Source organism: Taudactylus pleione, unplaced genomic scaffold, assembly GCF_031769625.1.
Source record: "Taudactylus pleione unplaced genomic scaffold, aTauple2 ptg000053l, whole genome shotgun sequence".
In the NCBI taxonomy this organism is placed as follows: Eukaryota; Metazoa; Chordata; class Amphibia; order Anura; family Myobatrachidae; genus Taudactylus; species Taudactylus pleione.
In genome coordinates this window covers 41,235,237-41,259,566 of record NW_028284455.1, presented here as the reverse complement: position 1 = coordinate 41,259,566, position 24,330 = coordinate 41,235,237, and the positions used below count along the sequence as shown (strand labels likewise).

The window sequence follows — 24,330 nt, the reverse complement described above, 5'->3', positions numbered from 1 at the left end:
CCACTTGCCCATATGTCCATGGTTAAGTGGACATTGGGTACAACCGCATTTTTTATGACACTGAAGACACTTTTTCTAAAGTTTCTGTACAGTCTCAGTATCGCCTGCCTAGTGAAGTGAAATCTAGATGGGATTTGGTACCGTGGACACACTACCTCCATCAATTGTCTAAATCCCACTAATGGTGGATACCGGACGACCATCTAACAATAACATAACAGTCATCGCCTCAGTTATCCGTTTTGCTTCAGGATGACTGCTGTCGTACTTCATCCTCCTCGCTAAGGACTGTTGGAGGGTCAATTGTTTAGTAAAAGTAGTGGTGTTCCTACTTCCTTACTGGGATTATGAATGAGTCCCAGCAGCAGCAGCAATAGCAGCAGTAGGCGTAGCAATGCAGGATCCTCTCGAGGAATCCCGGATAGGAGAGTCAGTCATGCCAGTGACATGGCCTGCAGGACTACTTCCAATCCTGACAAAGGAGGAAATTGACGAGGAGGGAGTTGACGGTGTGGTTTGCAGGTGCTTGGATACAACAGGACAAAGGGATTTAGGTGTCCCTGGACTGCTTACGGTCTTAGCCACAGTTTCTAAACTTGACAGTAACTTTTTATGAATGCGCTGCAGGTAACGTATAAGGGACGATGTTTCTAGGTGGTTAACGTCCCTACCCCTACTTATTTCACCATTACATATGGTACATATGGCAAGACAATTGTCCAGATTTGGATAGAAATATTGCCAGAAAAAAAGAGGTGGAATGTTTGGTCTTCTGCCCAGGCATGACCATGATGGGCTTTTTCATCCCACGGACAACAACTGTCTCTCCCGGTGCCTGGTTTAAACAAACCACATCACCATCAGAATCCTCCTCGCCAACTTCCTCCTCAGCACCAGCTACACCAGGATCCTCATCCTGTTGTACTTCAACAGTGACATCTTCAGTTTACATATCAGCAAGTGGACTGTGGGTGCTCCTTCCAACACTTGCAGAGGGCGCGCAAATGGTGGAAAGAGCAACTTCTTCTGTCCAGTGTTGGGAAGGTCAGGCATCGCAACCGCCACCACACTTGGACTCTCCTTGGGGATTTGTGATCTTCTTAGAACACACAGTTCTTCGCTGTGCTTTTGCCAGCTTAACTCGTTTGATTCTTGTAGCGGGAGGAAGGCTTCCATCATCATGTGAAGATGAACCACTAGTCATGAACATAGGGAAAGACCTTAGCCGTTCCTTGCCACTCCGTGTCGTAAATGGTATATTGGCAAGTTTACATTTCTCCTCAGATGATTTAAATGCTTTTTTTAAGGTCATTTTCCTGAACTTTGACATTTGGGATTTTATATGCCCTTTACTATGACATTGGGCATCGACCTTGGCAGATGATGTTGATGGCCATGACTAGTGGCAGCAGCTTCAGAACTAGGAGGAAGTGGTTCTTGATCTTTCCCTATTTTATTTTTATCAGACAAAGATTTGTCCTTCATTTATGTTATATTGATATATACGTGCGGCTAAGGCGCACACAAACACAGAAAATATTTTTTTTTTATTTTTTTTGGAGTGCACGTTGGGGGTAACACCACCCTTTAACAGACTTATGACACAGGTGCACGCTTGGCGCTGCTCCTTTGTTGATGCACGTTCAGCTACAGTGCACACAATTCACAATACAGAAAAGAAGAATTTTTTTTTTTTTGGAGTGCACTTTGGGGGTTACACCACCCTTTAACAGCCGAGCCAGCCGGCCCTTTGCTTATGACACAGGCGCATGCTTGGCGCTGCTCCTTTGTTGATGCACGTGTGGCTACTGCGCATACATTTCACACACAAACACAGAAAAGAAGAATTGTTTATTTTTTGTGGAGCGCACTTTGGGGGTTACACCACCCTTTAACAGACTTATGACAGGTGCATGGTTGGCACTGTTCCTTTGTTGATGCACGTGAGGCTACTGCGCACACAATTCACAAGACAGAAAAGAAGAATTTTTTTTTTTTTTTAAGTGCACTTTGGGGGTTACACCACCCTTTAAGAGATGAGCCAGCAAGCCCTTTACTTATGACACAGGCACACGCTTGGCACTGCTCCTTTGTTGATCCACATGCAGCTACAATGCACACAATTCACAAACAGAAATAAATTATTTTTTGCACTTGGTTGGAGCACCCCTGATGGACAGATCACCCACTGGACAACACTACAGCACCCCTTTAGGACTACAGACTTTATGGGACACTGCATAACACAGCCCAGCCAGCCCCTATAGACTTTTGGCGTTGACACAACCCCTATGGACAACTGACTGCACAACACAGCCCAGCCAGCCCCTATGGACCACAGCAGCACAACACAGTCCAGCCAGCCCCTATGGACAACAGCAGCACAAAACAGCCCAGCCACCCCATATGGACTTTGGAGGAGCAGCACAGCTCAGCCAGCCCTAACTCCCACCCTCCCTCTTCACTGTCCACAGCCAGAGTGAGAATAGCACAGACGTGAGGACCTTTTATAGAATCCAAAACCCGCGAGATCCGGAAGGTGGGTTGATGACATTTTGCCTCGATTTCAGTTCCGAGTCAGATGGGAAAACCCGAGCCAGACTCTGCTCCCGGTTCGGATCGGGGGCGCTCAGATTTCAGAAATCTGAACCCGTTCATCCCTACATTGGACCCTCTTCACAGGGTCTCCTGACCAAAGCATTCAACACACTATGCTAGTCAGCCCAGGCCAGGCATCCCTGGGGAGGTGGGGATCACCCCAATATAGAGGTCCCCCCACTCCAGGGCACCCTAGTGTGTACAATTATTACATTCCAATCTTAGTGTGTCACCTCAAAAAAATACAAATAATATATGTTATGGTTTCTGATTAATTATAGTATATGTTTATAAAAGGTGTATTTATTTTTATTTATATTAGAAAAGACAAAAAGAAATATCATGTCAACTAAAATAGTTCAAAAAAGACAGACAAAATTTGGGTAATTAATAAGAAATGGATTAAACAGATATCTTAAAATGTAGAAACTAAACAAATTAGAGGTTATAACAGCACTAATGAACACAAAAGTAATGATTACAACCAACTTCTAGCGTATTTACACAAAATAGAGTTGTGTTACGATTCTCTCACAGGAGAGATCGCAGGACTGCTGACCAAAGCAAGGTATGATGGAGGAATGGCAGTCCTTACACTACTAGGGATAGCTGGAGTGTGGTTGCAGTAAATTACACTAGCAGCAACAAATAATGGTTTGGGTATGTCTTGGGACTAGGGCAGGAATGACTAGGACTGTGATACTGCAGGATGTCAGACAAGGACTGCACAAGCAAGATACAGACAAGGACCAGACAGACAAAACACCAGCTAAGACTTGACAGGCAATGAACAATGAAGTGGTAGGACCAGTGGCTGAAGCAACAAAGTTCAAGGTGCGGCCTTGCGGCTTGTGGTGCAGCTATTGTGCCGATGTTGCAGCAATAGCCGTAAATAAATAGTCTAGGGTTTGGAAACGGCTTTGAGAGCCGAAGGAGCGGCAAGTGTGCCGATGTCGCGGCGATGGTTGAAATGTGTTGAAGCAGGAGTGCTGAATGGCCTAGAGGGCCTAGTAGACAGCGACGCTTGAAACATGGTGTTGAAGCAGGTTTGCTGGATGGCCTGAAGGGCTAGTAGACAGCGATGCTTGAAACGTGGAGTAGAATCAGGATTGCTGTATGGCCTGGAGGGCCTAGTAGACAGCGATGCTTGAAACGTGGTGTAGAAGCAGGAGTGCTGGATGGCCTGGAGGGCCTAGTAGACAGCGATGCTTGAAACGTGGTGTAGAAGCAGGAGTGCTGGATGGCCTAGTAGACAGCAATGCTTGAAACGTGGTGTAGAAGCAGGATTGCTGGATGGCCTGGAAGGCCTAGTAGACAACGATGCTTGAAATGTGGCATAGAAGTAGGAGTGCTGGATGGCCTGGAGGGCCTAGTAGACAGCGATGCTTGAAACGTGGCGTAGAAGCAGGAGTGCTGGATGGCCTAGTAGACAGCGATGCTTGAAACGTTGTGTAGAAGCAGGATTGCTGGATGGCCTGGAGGGCCTAGTAGACAGCGATGCTTGAAACGTGGTGTAGAAGCAGGATTGCTGGATGGCCTGGAGGGCCTAGTAGACAGCATTGCTTAAAACGTGGAATAGAAGCAGGATTGCTGTATGGCCTGAAGGGCCTAGTAGACAGCGATGCTTGGAACGTGGTGTAGAAGCAGGATAGCTGTATGGCCTGGAGGGCCCTGTAGACAGTGATGCTTGACCCCGGGGTACTAGTGTCACTTAGAAGCCGGTGAGCAGAGTACACGCAGCATGCACAGATTGTAACTGGAAGTCTGGATGCACAGAAAGCAAGTTGCATAACCAAAAGTTCCACATGAAAACTCTATAGCCAACAGACAGGACTGTGGTATAACACTGCAGGGCTGAATGGAGACAGGATCCAGATTCAAAAACCAAAGTACTCAGTAGACCGGCAAGCATTAGGACCTGAACACAGCAAACATACACTGATAATGACACAGTATAACCGGCACTGAGTTCAGGCCTGGCTGTATACTTATGAGATGCATGATCCAATCAGAGACAATTCCTGGAGAGTAATTCCTAATAAAACGCATGCTCTGCAGAGAGACAGCTAGTTAATTAGTGAACACATGAAACAACACACACAGACAGACATGAATGACAGGCTATGAATTGACACAGACAAGACAGGATTTCCAGCTTCCTGCAAAAAGCCAGAACAAGGATAGGACATGATACAGTATCCCAGTAACAACTATGACTGGGAACTGCCACCAAGATGATTTGCTAACTGCAAATCCTAACAAGTTGTTTGCAATGTTTTAGCGATACTTCTTGAGGGCACTCGATGGTGCTCTATTGCAAATCTGTTTAGTTTAGATCAAAACAAGACTGTAAATGAAAATTAAAGAAATATCACTCTGACAGGTCAGGGAATTGAAAATGTGATACATTCTGTTACTCCATATACAAACATGACAGTAATACAGACAAACAGGGTATACTATGGTCCACTTGTGAATCTGGTGTATGCTCACTATATAATTTATTTATTTTAACGACAACTCAAACTTATTATGTGGATATTCACAAAAATGTAACTATGAAAGGGGGGCATTTATTACAGAGCCCTAATTTGTCATCTGGTTTTAGTCTTGCCAAACTGCCGTGAGTGGTTTTAATTTTTTTCCCCAAAATTTGGCAAAAAAAGCTAAAAAATACACATAATTTGAGCCTTTATTTGTTCCTAGAGTATTATTAACCTTCATAACATTAATTTGAACTAATTTCCAGTCAATTTTGGTCACCACAGAGATCACAATATTGATTTCATCCAGTTTAGGCCAAAAGGTTGGACCAAGCTTGCTGGCTGACTAAGCTGAACAAAGCACACTAGGGTAAAGTGCAATAAACTGTACAAACAATAGAATTTAACTATATATATATTTTTTAAGTCGCAGCTCAATTCAAATGCATGGAATCACATGGCTTTTATATGCATATGAACAAAGCACACTAAGGTAAAGCGCACCAAACAGTACAAACAATAGAATTCCACTATATACAGTATATTTATTTTTTTGAGGTCACAGCTCAATTCAAACTGTGTGGGGTGGAGTCACAGCGCTTATATATGAACGTGAACAAAGCGCACTAGGGTAAACTGCACCAACTAGTACAAACAATACAATTTAACTATATACAGTGATGCTTGAAAGTTTGTGAACCCTTCACAATTTTCTATATTTCTACTAAAATTTGGCCCCAAAACTACCTCAGATTTTTACACAAGTCCTGAAAGTAGATAAAGAGAACCAAATCAAAGAAATTACACAAAAATTTTAACAATGCTCATTTTTTTATTGAGGAAAATGATCCAAAATCACATATCTGTGAGTGGCAAAAGTATGTGAACCTTTGCTTTCAATACTTATTAGTCCTGAACATCTCCTTGGAGGAATTTTACCCCATTTCTCTGTACAAAACAGCTTCAATTCTGTTACTGTAGGTGGGTTTCCTCCCATGAACTGCTCGCATCAAGGGCCTGATTCAGAGCCGCTCGTAAGCGGCCGCTCGTTCGCTCCGAGCGATGTTTGCCCAACTGCACATGCGTACAGATCGTAATACGCATGCGCGAACCAGTCAGTGCGGCCGAAAATCGTTTGTTCGCTAAATAGCGAATGCCTGCTATTTTGAGTGACAGAATAAGGCATATGTGGGTGGTAACAGGGGAAGGTGCTTGAAAAAGGGGAGTGGAGATCCGAACGCAGGCGTGCTTAAAGGACAAAACGGGCGTTTTAAGGGTGTGCATAATTAACACAGCAGCGTCATTGACCACGTCACTGGGTTATTTTATAGCCAGAACTGCTCGCAAGATTGTGGTAGCAAAAACCAACCACAAGAATAGCGAGCAGTTCATAAGCTGGTCAATGTACTCGATTAATCTAATAAATAGCGGACATGACGTAGGATGCGAGTTTTTTTTCAAAAAACGACCGCAAGTTTTGTTCGCTCGTTCAAACATAGAGGCGTGAACAGACCGCAGAGAGCGAACGGTTCATTTGAATAGCCACCCCTATTTTCTGGACGAGCGAGCGCTAATTGCGTACGGCTCTGAATCAGGCCCCAGGTCCTTCCACAAAATTTCAATTGAATTAAGGTGAGGACTTTGACTTGACCATTCTAACATTTTTAATTTATTCTTCTTTAACCATTCTTTGATTGAATGAATTGTGTGCTGTGGGTCATTGTCTTGCTGACAATGACCCACGTTCTCTTGAGATGCAGCTCATGGACAGATGTCCTTACATTTTCCTTCAGAATATTCTTGTATAATTCTGAATTTATTGTCCCATCAATGATGGTAAGTCGGCCTGGGCCAGAAACATAATAACTGGCCCAAACCATGATACCACCAACACTGTATTTCAGAGATGTATGAGGTTTTTATTCTGGAATGCCTTGTTATCCTTTCTCCAAACAAAATGCTTCTTATTTAAACAAAAAAAGCTATATTCTGGACTCATCAATATTTTAGATTAATTAAATAAAAGTTAAAATTCCAGAATTGTTCACTGATAATAATTGACATATTTCTATAAGTGTTCATCCAACATCCCTAGCCACTGCAGTAAATTAATTAATGTACTGCATTCTTAGCAGTTGTATTTTAAAAACTAAATAGCTAGTTTAAAATAACATACCCAGATCTCACATATCCTGCTATATATATATATATATATATATATATATATATATTGTAGATAAGAAAACTGAACTGGCGGCACTAGGAGTCTTTCAAAGGAGTTTTAATGAAGCACCTCACACCAACGCTTTGGGGCCCACATGCCCCCTTGTCACGGTAAATAGATTAAGCAATTATAATAAGTATATATATATATATATAAATATAAATGTAAAAAAAATATATATATATATATTCAGATATAGAGAGAGCACTCAGGGGTATATCTAGGGATCCAAGTGCCCCAGGCAATGTAATGGACTGGCGCCCCCCCTATGTAGTGCCCCCAGTAGTAACCCTCCAGTAGCAATCCCCCTATACTGCATTGCCCCCATTAGTAGCCCCCCCATACAGTGCCCCCAGTAGTAGTCCCCCCTATACAGTGCCACCAGTAGTGGCTACCCCCCTAAATCACCCCCAGTAGTGGCCACCCCTAAATTACCCCCAGTAGTGGCCACCCCTATACAGTGCCCCCAGTAGTGGCCACCCCTTTACAGTGCCCCCAGTAGTGGCCACCCCTATACAGTGCCCCCAGTAGCGGCCACCCCCCTAAATTGTCCCCAGTAGTGGCCACCCATATACAGAGCCCCCAGTAGCAGACACCCACCCATGAAGTGCCCCAGTAGCGGCCACCCCCTATTTCAGTGCCCCCAGTAGTGTCCAACTCTATAGAGTGCCCCCAGTAGTGGCCACCCCCCTAAATTGTCCCCAGTAGTGGCCACCCCCCTAAATTGTCCCCAGTAGTGGCCACCCATATACAGAGCCCCCAGTAGCAGGCACCACCCCCATAAAGTGCCCCCAGTAGCGGCCACCCCTTATTTCTGTGCACCCCGTAGTGGACACCCCTATAGAGTGCCCCCAGTAGTGGCCACCCCTATAGTGTGCCCCCAGTAGTGGCCACCCCCCTAAATTGTCCCCAGTAGTGGCCACCCATATACAGAGCCCCCAGTAGCAGGCACCACCTCCATAAAGTGCCCCCAGTAGCGGCCACCCCTTATTTCTGTGCACCCCGTAGTGGACACCCCTATAGAGTGCCCCCAGTAGTGGCCACCCCTATAGTGTGCCCCCAGTAGTGGCCACCTCCCTAAATTGCCCCCAGTAGTGGCCTCCCCTATAGAGTGCCCCCAGTAGTGGCCACCCTTATACAGAGCCTCCTGTAGTGAGCACCCCCCCATAAATTGCCCCCAGTACTGGCTGCCCTCTATTTCAGTGCCCCCCCTACACACACACAAAGAAAAAAAAAACTTACCTCATCCTCGCTCCTGACGTGACCACCGCTGTCCGCTCAGTGCCGCCTGCTCTTCTCCTGCATGGGAGAGACATCATACGTCATGATGTCTCTCCCATCACATGCTGCAGAGGGAGCCGGAAGACGGAGCTCATTGGTGATCTCCAGCCGGCTCCCTCTGCGGACGATGCAGCAGCAAATGAGAGTCTGTCTGACTCTCATTAGCTGGCTGCTATTACAAACACACAGCCGCCTCTGGCGGGTGCATGTTTGTAAACTGTGTAGGGCAGACCACTCTCACTGCAGTCTGCCCTACACTTGTGGGGCCGAGGGGCTTGTCCAACCCTTGGCTACTGGTGGCACTGCTGGGTGGCATCCCCCCTTTGGTCAGCACCCCTGGCGGGTGCCATCCTGGCCAATGGGTAGATACACCCCTGAGAGCACTCACCAGTCTTCTTAATTGAAGGCAATAATAAAGATTTTTATTAGCTTACATGCCGTCACAAATCCATTAGTCAATGTTTTGGGCCATGCCAGGCCCTTTGTTAAGACCCTGGAACCAAAGTTATATCCAGAGTAGATACCATCACCAGCTGAAATAAGCCTATAAATACTAGATGTGTAATCCCAAGACTCGACCCAAGCTCACACACAGAAGTATACAATACTTTCTTTAATTAAGGCAAAACCTACTATTTAGACACCTTAAAAGGGCAACACACATGTAGTCATGTAACCCAGTATCATAGTCATGATCTCCATATAAATCCATATCCCTATTCCGAGGGAATTACAGTTAAAAAAGCTAAATGGTACTGATTGGTCACACCACAAGTATAGTGGCCGCAGAGATCCCTATACAGCAGAAGGCATACCTTCACTATTTGCGATTCCACAAGAAGCGCCACCAGAACTGTAGAGCTGCATCATCAGAACTTCCCAGCAGCCACAATGACCAGCACAGGATTCCTGCATTCCACGGGAGTGGAGCGCAGATTGAACATCACTAATGCATTGTAGACACTAGGGCTGCAGTTAGTCCTCTAGTATCTACAAGTCTAAAGTAAACAGATACATGCTCTGAAAGAATGTACTAAGTAAACAATGAATTGCTATGGGGACACTAAAATCAGTGAGCAGGCAGTATTCTGGGGAAACACATCTGGCATCTGTTACAATAAAGCATCCCACAATTATGTCAATATATTACACAAACATGCAAATACAATAAGAGGACCATCAGAAAAAAAATATTAATTAAGAAAAAATAAAAAAATAGTAAAAAATGTAATACTAATGTCTCCCCTGTTACATAGGAGGGTATTCCTTTGTAGGAGATATAGCGGAGATGCAGATCATTAGATGAAATATTTAGAGGGTTCATCTCATTCAGGCCCTTAGGGGCCACAATGTCCAGCTGATGAATCCATTTAGCCTCTCTTTTCAGCAAGAACCAGTCCCAGTCACCACCTCTTGCCAAGGGAGGGATCCAGTCGATTAACATGTATCATAAAGTGGAGATTTGGGGACGCTCTTTCAAAAAATGTAGCGCCACAGATTTTTCCATGGACCCAGTGTTATATGCCCAGCGCATAGAGGAACAGTGCTTGGACATGCGCTCTTTGAAAGTCCAGATAGTTTTCCCCACATACATGAGCCCACAAGGGCATGTGAGGAAATAAATCACATGGTCAAGCTGACAAGTGAGCCTATGTTTAGATAAATCTTATGACCGCTGTGGGGATGGCAAAAAATTTCATGGTAATCAGGGATCTGCAGGTCATACATCCAAGGAATTTAAAACAGCCATTACCCTGTGACAACCAATTTCTCCTTTCTGGATGCTCTGTGTGGGCTCAACAAAAGATCTTTAAAATTACTGCCTCGACTTACACTTAGGAAAGGAGGATTATTGTTCAACTGCTTAAAAGCGGAGTCTGTGGAGATCAATGACCAATTCTTCTTAATGGTCTTTTTTGTAGACCTTAAATTGGTGTCACACCGGATATTTAGAATCACAGTGTCAGTGTGTGCATTCTTTCCCTTTTGCTGTTTTTCCAGAACAATCCCCTTGGCTCTCATGAGACATCTCTCTATATTCCTATACTTGTATCCACTTTCCAGGAATCTGTTGTGGCATTCCACCAATTGTTGCTCAGCCTTAACTGGGCCTGAGTTTTTCCTCAAGACTAACAAACTGAGACACTGGAAGACTGGACTTCAATGACTTGGGGTGGTGGCTTGAAGCCCACAGCAGGGTATTTCTGTCTGTCTCCTTCTGATATAATGTATAACCAAGGGCAGAGTCTTGTCGTAGTATAGTAACATCAAGAAAATGCATCTGGGATTCATCTATGGCCACTTTAAAATGAATGGGCATGTCAAGGTGGTTCAGAAATTTCACTATATCAAAAAATGAGGCTGCATCTCCCCTCCAAATAACATTATTGGCGCCAAATTTGAGCTCATGGTGGTGACTGCCAGTTGGCCGAACCAGTACATAAAATGGTTACATAGCAATACTGCACACAGTAGGAGCTCAATGGGTGGTCCATCTTATGGGCCCATAATAAGCACATCCCTGACAGCTTGAATCCCACCCTCATGGGGGATGACTGTATACAGGGAGCAAACATCAAGAGAATTCAATAGGCAATCGGGGGACAAAATATCCAACAAGGATTGTTGTTGTTTTTTTCTTCATGCAGGAGAATGGCAAAACTATATATAGTACTAGGATTGCTGGACTGCCAAACATTACCAGCTATTATGGGATTGATGGGATGTGGAGCAGTACCAGCTATTCAGGAGCACTGGGATTTGCATTACCAGTTATGCAGGATAGCTGGTTGGAGCCAGGAAGTGCTGGAGGTAACAATATCACTGGAGTCTATAGGCAGATCACTTGCTGGAGCAATTTCTAGAGCAGGGTACAGTAGGTCTGAGTGCCCCGCGGGGAAGTGCAGCATGCACCCATTTTGTGACACCCATAAATTTTTACTTACCTGATATTGATGTTGATATGTGATATTGGGTCATTTTCCTAAAACAGATTAGTACGTCTAATGTTTTTGTCTCATTTGTCTGATTTGGTTCTCTTTATCTACTTTTAGGACTTATGTGAGGTAGTTTTAGGCCAAATTTAATCAAAAATAAAAAAAATTCTGAAGAGTTCACAAACTTTCAAGCACCACTGTATTTATTTTTTTACATTTTTGAGGTCACAGCTCAATTCAAACTGCATGGATTCACATGACTTTCATATGCACATGAACAAAGCACATTAGGGTAAAGCGCACCAAATAGTACAAACAATAGAACTTAACTATATATTTTTTTATATTGATTTTTTTATGTCACAGCTCAATTCAAACTGTGTGGAGTCACAAAGCTTATATATGTATGTGAATGTCTCTTTAGATGAACACAGCACAGCCAATTTACAGCAGAGTATAGCGCAGCATACAGCAGAGTGCATCCCCTATACACATTGACTATACAGAGCACAACTTGTGAGTCTGGACACCACACAGCCTATATACAGGAGAGTACAGTGCAGCATATAGCAGCATACACCCCCTATAAACATTTTATTTATTTTATTTATTTATTAACAGTTTCTTATATAGCGCAGCATATTCCGCTGCGCTTTACAATTGGAAACATTGATAGAACAAAACAGGGTAATAACAGACAGACATAGAGGTAAGAGGGCCCTGCTTGCAAGCTTACAATCTATAGAGTAGTAAACATTGACTAAAAGCAGCACAGCCACTTGTGAGGCTGGACACAACACAGCCTTGGAGAGAGATAAAGTACCAACCAATTAACTCCTGTCATTTTATAGGCTATGTTTAAAAAATGACAGTTAGGATCTGATTAGTTGATCTCTATCCACTTTATCTCTATCCAAGCTTTGATAAATATCCCCCATTTACCTCTCTCCACTTTATCTGTCTCCAAGGCTTGATACATTTTCCCCCCAGTGATAGCTTTCTGCATAATGTAATGGCTAGATAGTCTTACCAAGAATAAGATTGGAGATGGGAACTCTCACGCTGTTGAAGTGTACTTCAAAATGTCCTCCATGATGAGCATCTGAGAATATAAAAGCCTGTTGTAACTATAAAAAGTAACAGATTTAAAAGGACAATTGATTGAAATTATACATTCATATTAACCTTGGATTTGTATTAGAACAGGCATGGCACTGGTATGGGTCAGATTGTCTTATTTAGCAGGATTGCTAATGCAGCAAATTACTAATTTTGTTAATGATAATTCTCAATTCCTTGTCTGAATTTGTGATTTATTTCTGAGGGATACATTTAACATGCTGCAACCACACTGAAATGTTTTGGTCTTCCCTAATATAGATACACAAATATTTTGGACCTGCCATTAGCCTGGTCATGAGGATGCATATCGCATACGAAATGTGATGAGCATGAGTACTAGATGCTGCTGTTGCTGGGCTTATTTTCTGCCTCCCCACGTTCCCATCTTACTTTTCCTCCAATCAGTCTCTCTGCCCTCCTTTCTTATTCTGTTTAGTCTTCCCCCAGCATCTTTGTGTCGCTTTCCCCTTATTCCTCCAATTCTCTTCCACTCCCTTTTCTCCTCCTGTCTCTATCTTCCACACATCTCCTGTAACCCGACCCTTATTTCTAATTCCCCTTTATTTTCTACCCCTCTCTTCGTTCCCCTGTTTTTTTTCTCTGTCTTTCCTCTCTGACCCTCTCTCCACCTCTTTTCACAAGTCTACTGGTTGAATTCACATTGGGAGCATAAACAATAGTGATAGATTTCCCAGCAAGTCTATGGAAAAAAAGGTACTGTACAGGTGTAAATACAGTTTAAATTCTTCATTTTTCTCAGCTGACCAAATAGGAAAAGAAAGCACACTGTACTAATTTTAACAACAATATTGTCAACAGATAGGCATAACCAGGAGTACAGGTGTGTCTTATTACACCTTTCCTTTATTGCTGCAAAAGAATTTGAATAAATTGGCATGCCAAGTTTGGCCATATGGCTACATTTTAGGAAAGGTGTATGTGGACACATCTGTATGTACATCTATTTCAGTTTAACTCATGAAATTAACTGTTGGAATCTAATTGTCTTTTGTCATATTATTGCACATTCACTGAGCTTGAGAAATATCAATACATATAGAACATTGCTGTGTTATCTCTATGATTTATTTCCCTCCTTCTGGGGTCCATTCATTTTGTTAATTATTCTGGGTTAAACAGCCTCTAATAAATAAGTATTCAACTCGCTGCGAATAGCAGTAGCAGATACACGTTCACAGGAGTAATTCAACATTGCTTCAATTCTGAGACAGCTGATCCAAAAATCTACTGTCACCACAATGTCCTTCACTGTTCCTTTTGGAGCAGTGAAAGTTAGCACTGTCAAGTCTGGCTCGCCAGTGTTTGTGTGCCTGCATGAACTGAGCTTTACGCAAATGCACAAAGTCCCGGCATCAGGTGGAACAAGCTATATAGGAGCAGAAGTACAGTATCCAAAAGGATTCCTCTTCACAACCTGCAGGGTGTGGCAGCAAGCATCATCTGAAGATGGCAAATGCACCCAGAGTCAAGCTAAAAAAGTTTTTATTTTCCGAGCTTGGTGAATTTAGCTTCCCATAGTGTTCATTTTCACCTGCTTTTGTAGAAATTAAGTGATGATGAATGGACCCCTCTATCTCTTACTTTTGCTTTTCATAAAGAGATATTTCAGAAGTTGCTGTCATTCTCTGCACTATCTTAGTTTAGCGCTGCATGTATTATCAAGCACATTAGGGAGAAGTTGTGCACAAACCAAGAACAGTGCATGTTAAGGGAGGCTGCTTCTAACCCATACCTGGGCGGATACATGGCCAGTGTCTGTTGGTTCATGCTGCTCCCATTGCTATATATGCCAGCCATGGATTTAGGAACAAACACCTTGAGTATGCGTTGTACATCATCCACTGTGGAAGAAGTCTGTGCTGTTACCTGAACCCCAGTTCCATGCTCCCCCTCCATGCTTTAAGAATAGGGGATCAAGGTGACCTATAAGGGAATTAGGGTTTGTTGTTTGCTGAGCCAGGGTTCTTATTACTCAAATACCAACTCTAAGCTCTCCTGTATGCTATTTTGACATGGAATCATGGTGAGCTGCAAGAGAAGATGTGATTTGGCATGTTGTTGGTTAATTTATCAGTTACTGCTTCATACTTCAGTACATGTGAGCTGAGAGGTGGGGTCTCACTCCATCTCATCTCTAGTAGCCAATGAAAGCCATAGGAATGGCTCACTTCAGCTCTATCCCATACTGCTCCCTGCTCCATCCCCACTGATTTGTCCTATTGTTCATTGCAGTTTGAGCCTTTGGAGGGAGGATATGTGCATGTTTGAGACATCACTGACTTTAACAGATTATTATATAGATACTGCTGATGCCTCATTTCTTGTCTCAGTGTGGAGGTAATATATCTTCATATGTCACATAGCTTTGTATACTTGAGATTTGATGATACTGACACATGATTTATAACAGCAGCAGGGTGGTCTCTGGAAGACATTTTAGAATAAATTTCTCCGTATTGAAATGGACTTGTGGAAAATGTAATTTAAATGTGATTACTTTGAGTCAAAGCCCCATTCACTGGGTTTTTAGAGCATGACACAAGTAAACTCAGCATTTACATTTAAAGTATTGTACTATTAAAGAATAAAACTCACAAAAGAAAAAAAAATAAAGTTAGTATCGACTAAGCAAATACCTAATTAAAACCATATTTAGTATCCAATTAGTATGAATATTTATTACCCTCTAATATATGTACAGAGAAGAGGGGGAGGCTTTGAAGTAGATGTGTGCACTGACTCCCAAGTTTTGGTTTTGGATCTGAATTAACTTAATGTTTTAGTTTTGATTTTGGCAAAGCTGCCCTCACGGGTTTTGTTTTTGTTTTTCATTCTCTAAAAATGATAAAAACTGCTACAAACACATGGGCCTGTTTTTGTTCATACAGTATTATTACCTCAATAAAATTCATGTCCAGTAATTTCCAGTCAAATTTGACCACCTCACAGCTCACAATATTGTATTCATTCAGTTTAGGCCAAAAGGTTGAGTGGTGGCACAAACACATGGCAATTAATCTTCCAACATGTCTAGGAAAAAGAATGGCACTGCAGTGGCAGACAGGATGGCAGTTTAACAAACTATACAACCCATAGAAATAACCCAATAATATTTTCATTAATCAAGAAGTAAGGGTCTGATTCAGCAAGGATCGCAACTGCAATTCTGCATTAATTTGGCCGATTGTTGCATTCTGCCATGCGTATCCTTCACAGTGCGCATGCATGAATTAGCCACTGTGATCGCAGTGACTATGTGGACCCATCACAGAGTGATTGACAGGAAGTACCGTTTGTGGGTGGTGATGGGGGGTGGTTGGTGAAACACAGATGTGCCAGTGCATTTGGACATTTTCTGCATTTAACAAGTGCATGTCGAAGTGGCTGTGGCAGTTCAACTTCCAACATGGCACATCTAGGAAAGATAATGGCACTGTAGTGGCAGAAAGGATGGCAGTTTAATAAACTATATGACCCCATAGAAAGAAACCAAGAATGTTTCTTTATTTAATCAAGAACTAGATCAGATGCCTGAGGGAGATGGAGTATACATGTAATTGAAGCATGGCAAGCAAGGAATGATTGATTGTTAATTGATTGTAGGTAGAAAATTTAATTTAATATTTGGATTCCAAAAAAAATATGAGGAGGAGGGGAGAGTAGTTAAATTTATAAGAAAATTCAGATTAGAGAAGTGGAAAGGATTGTTAAAAAAGCAAACATCCAAAATCTAAATGAATGTTGATTGTTGATTTATTGATTATTACAACTGGGTGAACATGTAAAATTTTTTGCCCACAAATCAACTTGATGGTTCATTTTTTTTTTAAATAAAAATTAAGGGGGCATGCAGTAGAAGCTGTCTGGTGGGCAGAACAATTTCTGGACATTTTCTGCTTTGATGAACTGCATGTAGAAGATTTCATCAGATTTGGTATTTCAACTTCCAATATGGCCCATCTACATTAGGAAACAGAATGGCACTACAGTGGCAGATAGAATGGCAGTTTAATAAACTATAAAAATGTTTGTCTGTGCAAAGACAGTCAGCAATGCCCCAAATAGTGCATAATGCAATGAAAAGAGAAGCAATATGGAATTATTCTTGTGCCCTCCCACTGATCCTAATGTTGTATAGGACATGCACAGTTTAACAAACCAATCACTTTAGCGACAAGGACTGCCACTTGTGGCTGAAGTGATTGGTTTGTTTGGGCCCCCACAAAACAAACTGGCACTGATCTCTACATACAAACTGGCTCTATAGAGGCAATATGTCAATGACATTATAATCCTCACCCTTGTCATCAGTGTGTACATCATCTTCACACAATATGAATTTTTCCCCTCTGGAATCCACCATTATAGGTGCCTTTGGACTTTTATGCAATTGCCGGCAAAGGCTTTCCTCATGGAATTTGTAGTTCATTTTGATGAACAGCATATTTCAACATTTTGAGGAAGTAGCCTCCTATGCCGATCGCTGACAAGGTTCCTGGCTGTGCTGAAATCTCTTTCTGAGTACACACTGGAGGGTGGGCAGCTTACATAAAGCAAAGCCAGTTTGCGCAAAGGTCTTCAAACTGCCATTTTCCTTGCCAGTAGATAAACAGGCTGTCTGACATGCCTATTTGGATGCTGCCATTAAAATAATCTTCAACCATTCTTTGAATTTTGAACAATCAGATGGATTCGTGATAGAGGTGACTATGTCACAAATTTTTGGCAATTATTTTAGACTCAACCAGATGTCAACCATCAATAATAAATATAGGCCAAGGCCTGAGCCTTTCCTTGCTACTGTGCATGTTAATTGGCATGTTGGCAATTTTATATTTTTCTCCAATAAACTTTCTCTTTATTAGAGGTGTTCTTTTCTTTACAACTGTAAAATATTGATTATTTTATTTCAGATGCCCTGATGCTTCAGTAGATGATGTAGAAGGACTAGTATCGGATTCATTATGATGATTGGTGGCAGCAGCTGCAGCACAATTATTTTGTTGGTGCTTCTGCTCTTCTCTCAAATGATCATTATCCATTTTGAGTTATCATATAATACACAGACATAGTACAAACAACAATAGAAGAAAATATTTTTAAAACATTTTTGAAATTTGCAGCTCAGCTGACACTGCACATGCAGTCACAGCACTAATATGTATGTAAACAAAAATGCATTGTGCACAGACATACAGTAGTAGAAACAATAGAATAAATATTTTTTTCCACTTTATTAAATTTGCATCTCAGTTGACACAGGGCCTGATTCAGAGCCGCTCGTAAGCGGCCGCTCATTCGCTCTGAGCGATGTTCGCACAACTGCGCATGCGTATGGGTCATAATGCGCATGCGCAATTCAGTCATTTCGGTCGGAAATCATGCGCTCGCAAAACAGCGAGGGGCTGCTAATTTGATTGACAGAATGTACCGTTTGTGGTTGGTAACAGGGGAAGGTGCTTGAAAACGGGGGAGTGGAGATCCAAACGCAGGCATGCCTAACGGTCAAAAGGGCGTTTAATGGGAGTGCATAATTAGTAAAGGAGCGTCATCGACCACGTCACTTGCTTGTCTTTTAGCCTGAACTGCTCACAGTGATAGCGGTAAGAAAAACCTTCCACAAGCACTGCGAGCAGTTCAGATGCCTTTCGATGTACCCAATTAACCTAATAAATACCGGAGATGATGTGTGATGTGAACGGCAAAGGGGCATCTTTACAAAATAGCGAGCGCATTTTTCGTTCGCTCGCTCAGAAATAGAGGCATCAACAAACCGCAAAGAGCGAGCGCTCAATTTAAATAGCCGGCCCCTTTTTTGGAATGACCGTCCGCAAATAGCGTCCGGCTCTGAATCAGGCCCACTGTGTGCTACACGAACAAAAGTACACTGGGGGACAGTGTACAGACATAGTAAAAATAATTGAAGAAAAAAAATTTTTCCCACTTTTTACATTTGCAGCTCAGCTGACACTGTGCATGCAGTCATATTTCTTATATGTACATGAACAAAAATACACTGGGGGACAGCACATAGAAATAGTACAAACAAGTGAAACAACAATAGAAGAAAATATTTTTTTCCACTTTTTAAAATTTACAGCTTAGATGACACTGCACGTGCAGTCACAGCGCTTATATGTACGTGAACAAAAATGCATTGTGGGATAGCGCAACAGACGTAGAACAATCAATAGAAGAAAATATATTTTTTAAATTCGCAGCTCAGCTGAAACTACAAGCAGTCACAGCTCTTATATGTACATGAATAAAAATGCAATGGGGGACAGCGCACAGATGCACTACAAACAACAACTGAAGAAAATATATTTTTCAACTTTTTTAAATTTGCAGCTCAGCTGACACTGCACGTGCTAATATGTACGTGAACAAAAACGCACTGGGGACAGCACACAGACATACAGTAAAATTTGCATCTCAGCTGACACTGCATGGAGAGACACAACACTTTTTGATTTAGATAAACAAATGCACGGGAGATCAGTGCACACAGGTTGTATACACTTATACTTATACTTATTTTATTTTTACTTTTTCCGCAAATGACAACCATGGAGTCACTCTGCTTATATCACATTGGGATATGGCCTGTGGTGTCACAGTGCAGCACCACTGTATGACAGTTAGACTAGTAAAACTATAATAATTCCTGCTCTATAAAAAACAATAAACAATGATTGCTATATGCCTGTACTTTAAATCTGGCTAGAAAAATATTAACAGTTTAACAAAAAGGGGATTAGAGTGGACACAGCACAGCAGCAGCCACAGGAGGTGAAGAGGATGGACACAGCAGCACAGCAGCCACTGGACACAGGGAGTGCATGGAAACAGCAGCAGCCACTGGACACAGGGACTGGAGTGGACACAGCACAACAGCAGCAACTGGAGATGGAGAGGATGGACACAGCAGCATAGCAGTCACTGGACACAAGGAGTGGATGGATACAGCAGCACCACTGGACACAGGGACTGGTGTGGACACAGCACAGTAGCAGCTACTGGAAGTCGAGAGGATGGACACAGCACTACAGCAGCCACTGGACACAGGGAGTGGATGGACACAGCAGCAGCCACTGGACACATTACCAAAGACCTGGAGTCAGTGTGAAATGGCACCAAAATCCCCACAGGAGGGACTTATATATAATCCAAAACCCGCGAGAATCCGACACGGGGAATCCTTTGCCTCAATTTGGAATCCAAGCAAAGCAGGTACATCAAGCCGCCACTCGGATTCATTCAGATCGGGGAAGATCAGGTGGACTTTGTATTCAGAAAACCGAGCCCCAAATCTCTACTTTGAAGGTGTACAGTAAAAATGTTTCAGAAACATTTAAACACTATAAGTGCATGGTAATAATTAGGGGTGAGCGGGTTCGGATTTCTGAAATCCGAACCCCCCCGAGCCCCCCCGATCCGAGTCCGATCCGAGTCAGGCTTGACTTTTCCCGCATGACTCGGATCTGAAATTGAGGCAAAACGTCATCATCCCGCCTTCCGAGTCTCGCGGGTTTTGGATCCTATATAAGGTACCCGTGTCGGCACCATTTTCTCACTCGGCTGTGGACAGTGAAGAGGGAGGGTGGGAGTTAGGGCTGGCTGGGCTGTGTAGTGTAGTGTAGTGTAGTGCTGCTATTGTCCACTACTTCAAAGTCCATAGGGGCTGGCTGTGTTGTGCTGTGCTGCTGTTGTTAGTAGGGGCTGTGTCCACTACTTCAAAGTCCATAGGGGCTGGCTATACTGTGTTGTGCAGTCAGTTCTCCATAGGGGCTGTGTCCACTCCAAACTCCTGTGCAGTGTCCCAGTCCTAAAGGGGTGCTGTAGTGTTGTCCAGGGGGTGCTCTGTCCATCAGGGGTGCTCCCCCCAAGTGCTAAAAAAATAATATATTTTCTGTGTTTGTGAATTGTGTGCGCAGTAGCCGCACGTGCATCAACAAAGTAGTGCCAAGCGTGTGCCTGTGTCATAAGTAAAGGGCCGGCTGGCTTGACCGATAAAGGGTGCTGTAACCCCCAAAGTACACTCCAGTCCAAACCAAAAAAAAAATTATTTTCTGTGTTTGTGAATTGTGTGCGCAGTAGCCGCACGTGCATCATCAAAGTAGTGCCAAGCGTGCGCCTGTGTCATAAGTAAAGGGCCGGCTGGCTTGACCGTTAAAGGGTGCTGTAACCCCCAAAGTACACTCCAGTCCAAACCAAAAAAATTTTATTGTCTGTGTTTGTGAGTTGTGTGCGCAGTAGCCGCACGTGCATCAACAAAGTAGTGCCAAGCGTGCGCCTGTGTCATAAGTAAAGGGCCGGCTGGCTTGACCGTTAAAGGGTGCTGTAACCCCCAAAGTACACTCCAGTCCAAACCAAAAAAAAAATTATTTTCTGTGTTTGTGAATTGCGTGCGCAGTAGCCGCACGTGCATCAACAAAGTAGTGCCAAGCGTGCGCCTGTGTCATAAGTAAAGGGCCGGCTGGCTTGACCGTTAAAGGGTGCTGTAACCCCCAAAGTACACTCCAGTCCAAACCAAAAAAAAAATAATTTTCTGTGTTTGTGAAATGTGTGCGCAGTAGCCGCACGTGCATCAACAAAGTAGTGCCAAGCGTGCGCCTGTGTCATAAGTAAAGGGCCGGCTGGCTTGACTGTTAAAGGGTGCTGTAACCCCCAAAGTACACTCCAGTCCAAACCCCAAAAAAAATTATTTTCTGTGTTTGTGAATTGTGTGCGCAGTAGCTGCACGTGCATCAACAAAGTAGTGCCAAGCGTGCGCCTGTGTCATAAGTAAAGGGCCGGCTGGCTTGACCGTTAAAGGGTGCTGTAACCCCCAAAGTCCAAACCAAAAAAAAAAATTATTTTCTGTGTTTGTGAATTGTGTGCGCAGTAGCCACACGTGCATCACAAAGTAGTGCCAAGCGTGCGCCTGTGTCATAAGTAAAGGGCCGGCTGGCTTGACCGTTAAAGGGTGCTGTAACCCCCAAAGTACACTCCAGTCCAAACCAAAAAAAAAATTATTTTCTGTGTTTGTGAATTGTGTGCGCAGTAGCCGCACGTGCATCAACAAAGTAGTGCCAAGCGAGCGCCTTTGTCATAAGTAAAGGGCCGGCTGGCTTGACCGTTAAAGGGTGCTGTAACCCCCAAAGTACACTCCAGTCCAAACCAAAAAAAAAATTATTTTCTGTGTTTGTGGATTGTGTGCGCAGTAGCCGCACGTGCATCAACAAAGTAGTGCCAAGCGTGCGCCTGTGTCATAAGTAAAGGGCCGGCTGGCTTGACCGTTAAAGGGTGCTGTAACCCCCAAAGTACACTCCAGTCCAAACCAAAAAAAAATTATTTTCTGTGTTTGTGAATTGTGTGCGCAGTAGCCGCACGTGCATCAACAAAGTAGTGCCAAGCGTGCGCCTGTGTCATAAGTAAAGGGCCAGCTGGCTTGACCGTTAAAGGGTGCTGTAACCCCCAAAGTACACTCCAGTCCAAACCAAAAAAAAAATTATGTTCTGTGTTTGTGAATTGTGTGCGCAGTAGCCGCACGTGCATCAACAAAGTAGTGCCAAGCGTGCGCCTGTGTCATAAGTAAAGGACCGGCTGGCTTGACCGTTAAAGGGTGCTGTAACCCCCAAAGTACACTCCAGTCCAAACCAAAAAAAAAATTATTTTCTGTGTTTGTGAATTGTGTGCGCAGTAGCCGCACGTGCATCAACAAAGTAGTGCCAAGCGTGCGCCTGTGTCATAAGTAAAGGGCCGGCTGGCTTGACCATTAAAGGGTGCTGTAACCCCGAAAGTACACTCCAGTCCAAACCACAAAAATATATATTTTCTGTGTTTGTGAATTGTGTGCGCAGTAGCCGCATGTGCATCAACAAAGTAGTGCCAAGCGTGCGCCTGTGTCATAAGTAAAAGGCCGGCTGGCTTGACCATTAATGGGTGCTGTAACCCCCAAAGTACACTCCAGTCCAAACCAAAAAAAAAATTATTTTCGGTGTTTGTGAATTGTGTGCGCAGTAGCCGCACGTGCATCAACAAAGTAGTGCCAAGCGTGCGCCTGTGTCATAAGTAAAGGGCCGGCTGGCTTGACCGTTAAAGGGTGCTGTAACCCCCAAAGTACACTCCAGTCCAAACCAAAAAAAAAATAATTTTCTGTGTTTGTGAAATGTGTGCGCAGTAGCCGCACGTGCATCAACAAAGTAGTGCCAAGCGTGCGCCTGTGTCATAAGTAAAGGGCCGGCTGGCTTGACCGTTAAAGGGTGCTGTAACCCCCAAAGTACACTCCAGTCCAAACCCCAAAAAAATTATTTTCTGTGTTTGTGAATTGTGTGCGCAGTAGCCGCACGTGCATCAACAAAGTAGTGCCAAGCGTGCGCCTGTGTCATAAGTAAAGGGCCGGCTGGCTTGACCGTTAAAGGGTGCTGTAACCCCCAAAGTACACTCCAGTCCAAAACAAAAAAAAAATTATTTTCTGTGTTTGTGAATTGTGTGCGCAATAGCTGCACGTGCATCAACAAAGTAGTGCCAAGCGTGCGCCTGTGTCATAAGTAAAGGGCCGGCTGGCTTGACCGTTAAAGGGTGCTGTAACCCCCAAAGTACACTCCAGTCCAAACCAAAAAATAAATTATTTTCTGTGTTTGTGAATTGTGTGCGCAGTAGCCGCACGTGCATCAACAAAGTAGTGCCAAGCGTGCGCCTGTGTCATAAGTAAAGGGCCGGCTGGCTTGACCGTTAAAGGGTGCTGTAACCCCCAAAGTACACTCCAGTCCAAACCAAAAAAAAAATTATTTTCTGTGTTTGTGAATTGTGTGCGCAGTAGCCGCACGTGCATCAACAAAGTAGTGCCAAGCGTGCGCCTGTGTCATAAGTAAAGGGCAGGCTGGCTTGACCGTTAAAGGGTGCTGTAACCCCCAAAGTACACTCCAGTCCAAACCAAAAAAAATTATTTTCTGTGTTTGTGAATTGTGTGCGCAGTAGCCGCACGTGCATCAACAAAGTAGTGCCAAGCGTGCGCCTGTGTCATAAGTAAAGGGCCGGCTGGCTTGACCGTTAAAGGGTGCTGTAACCCCCAAAGTACACTCCAGTCCAAACCAAAAAAAAAATAATTTTCTGTGTTTGTGAATTGTGTGCGCAGTAGCCGCACGTGCATCAACAAAGTAGTGCCAAGCGTGCGCCTGTGTCATAAGTAAAGGACCGGCTGGCTTGACCGTTAAAGGGTGCTGTAACCCCCAAAGTACACTCCAGTCCAAACCAAAAAAAAATTATTTTCTGTGTTTGTGAATTGTGTGCGCAGTAGCCGCACGTGCATCAACAAAGTAGTGCCAAGCGTGCGCCTGTGTCATAAGTAAGTGGCCGGCTGGCTTGACCATTAAAGGGTGCTGTAACCCCGAAAGTACACTCCAGTCCAAACCAAAAAAATATATATTTTCTGTGTTTGTGAATTGTGTGCGCAGTAGCCGCATGTGCATCAACAAAGTAGTGCCAAGCGTGCGCCTGTGTCCCATAAGTAAAGAGCCGGCTGGCTCATTTCTTAAAGGCTGGTGTAACCCACAAAGTGCACTACTCTCCAGCAAAAATAAAAAAATATTTTCTGTGTTTAGCCGCACGTATATATCAAATCGATATAACATAAATGGAGGACTAAACTTTCTCCGATAAAAATAAAATAGAGAAAGAT

At 43.4% G+C, this 24,330-nt stretch overlaps 1 protein-coding gene across 1 annotated transcript in view; it reads right to left on the bottom strand.

Annotated features, from left to right (window-relative positions):
- LOC148535392 (acyl-CoA dehydrogenase family member 11-like) overlaps positions 1-24,330 on the bottom strand; it is a 670,105-nt gene that overhangs the window by 57,407 nt on the left and 588,368 nt on the right. Inside the window, exon 16 of the mRNA XM_088463865.1 lies at positions 12,553-12,624. Coding sequence (XP_088319991.1) covers positions 12,553-12,624 — 72 coding nt within the window. The remainder of the gene's footprint in view (positions 1-12,552; positions 12,625-24,330) is intronic.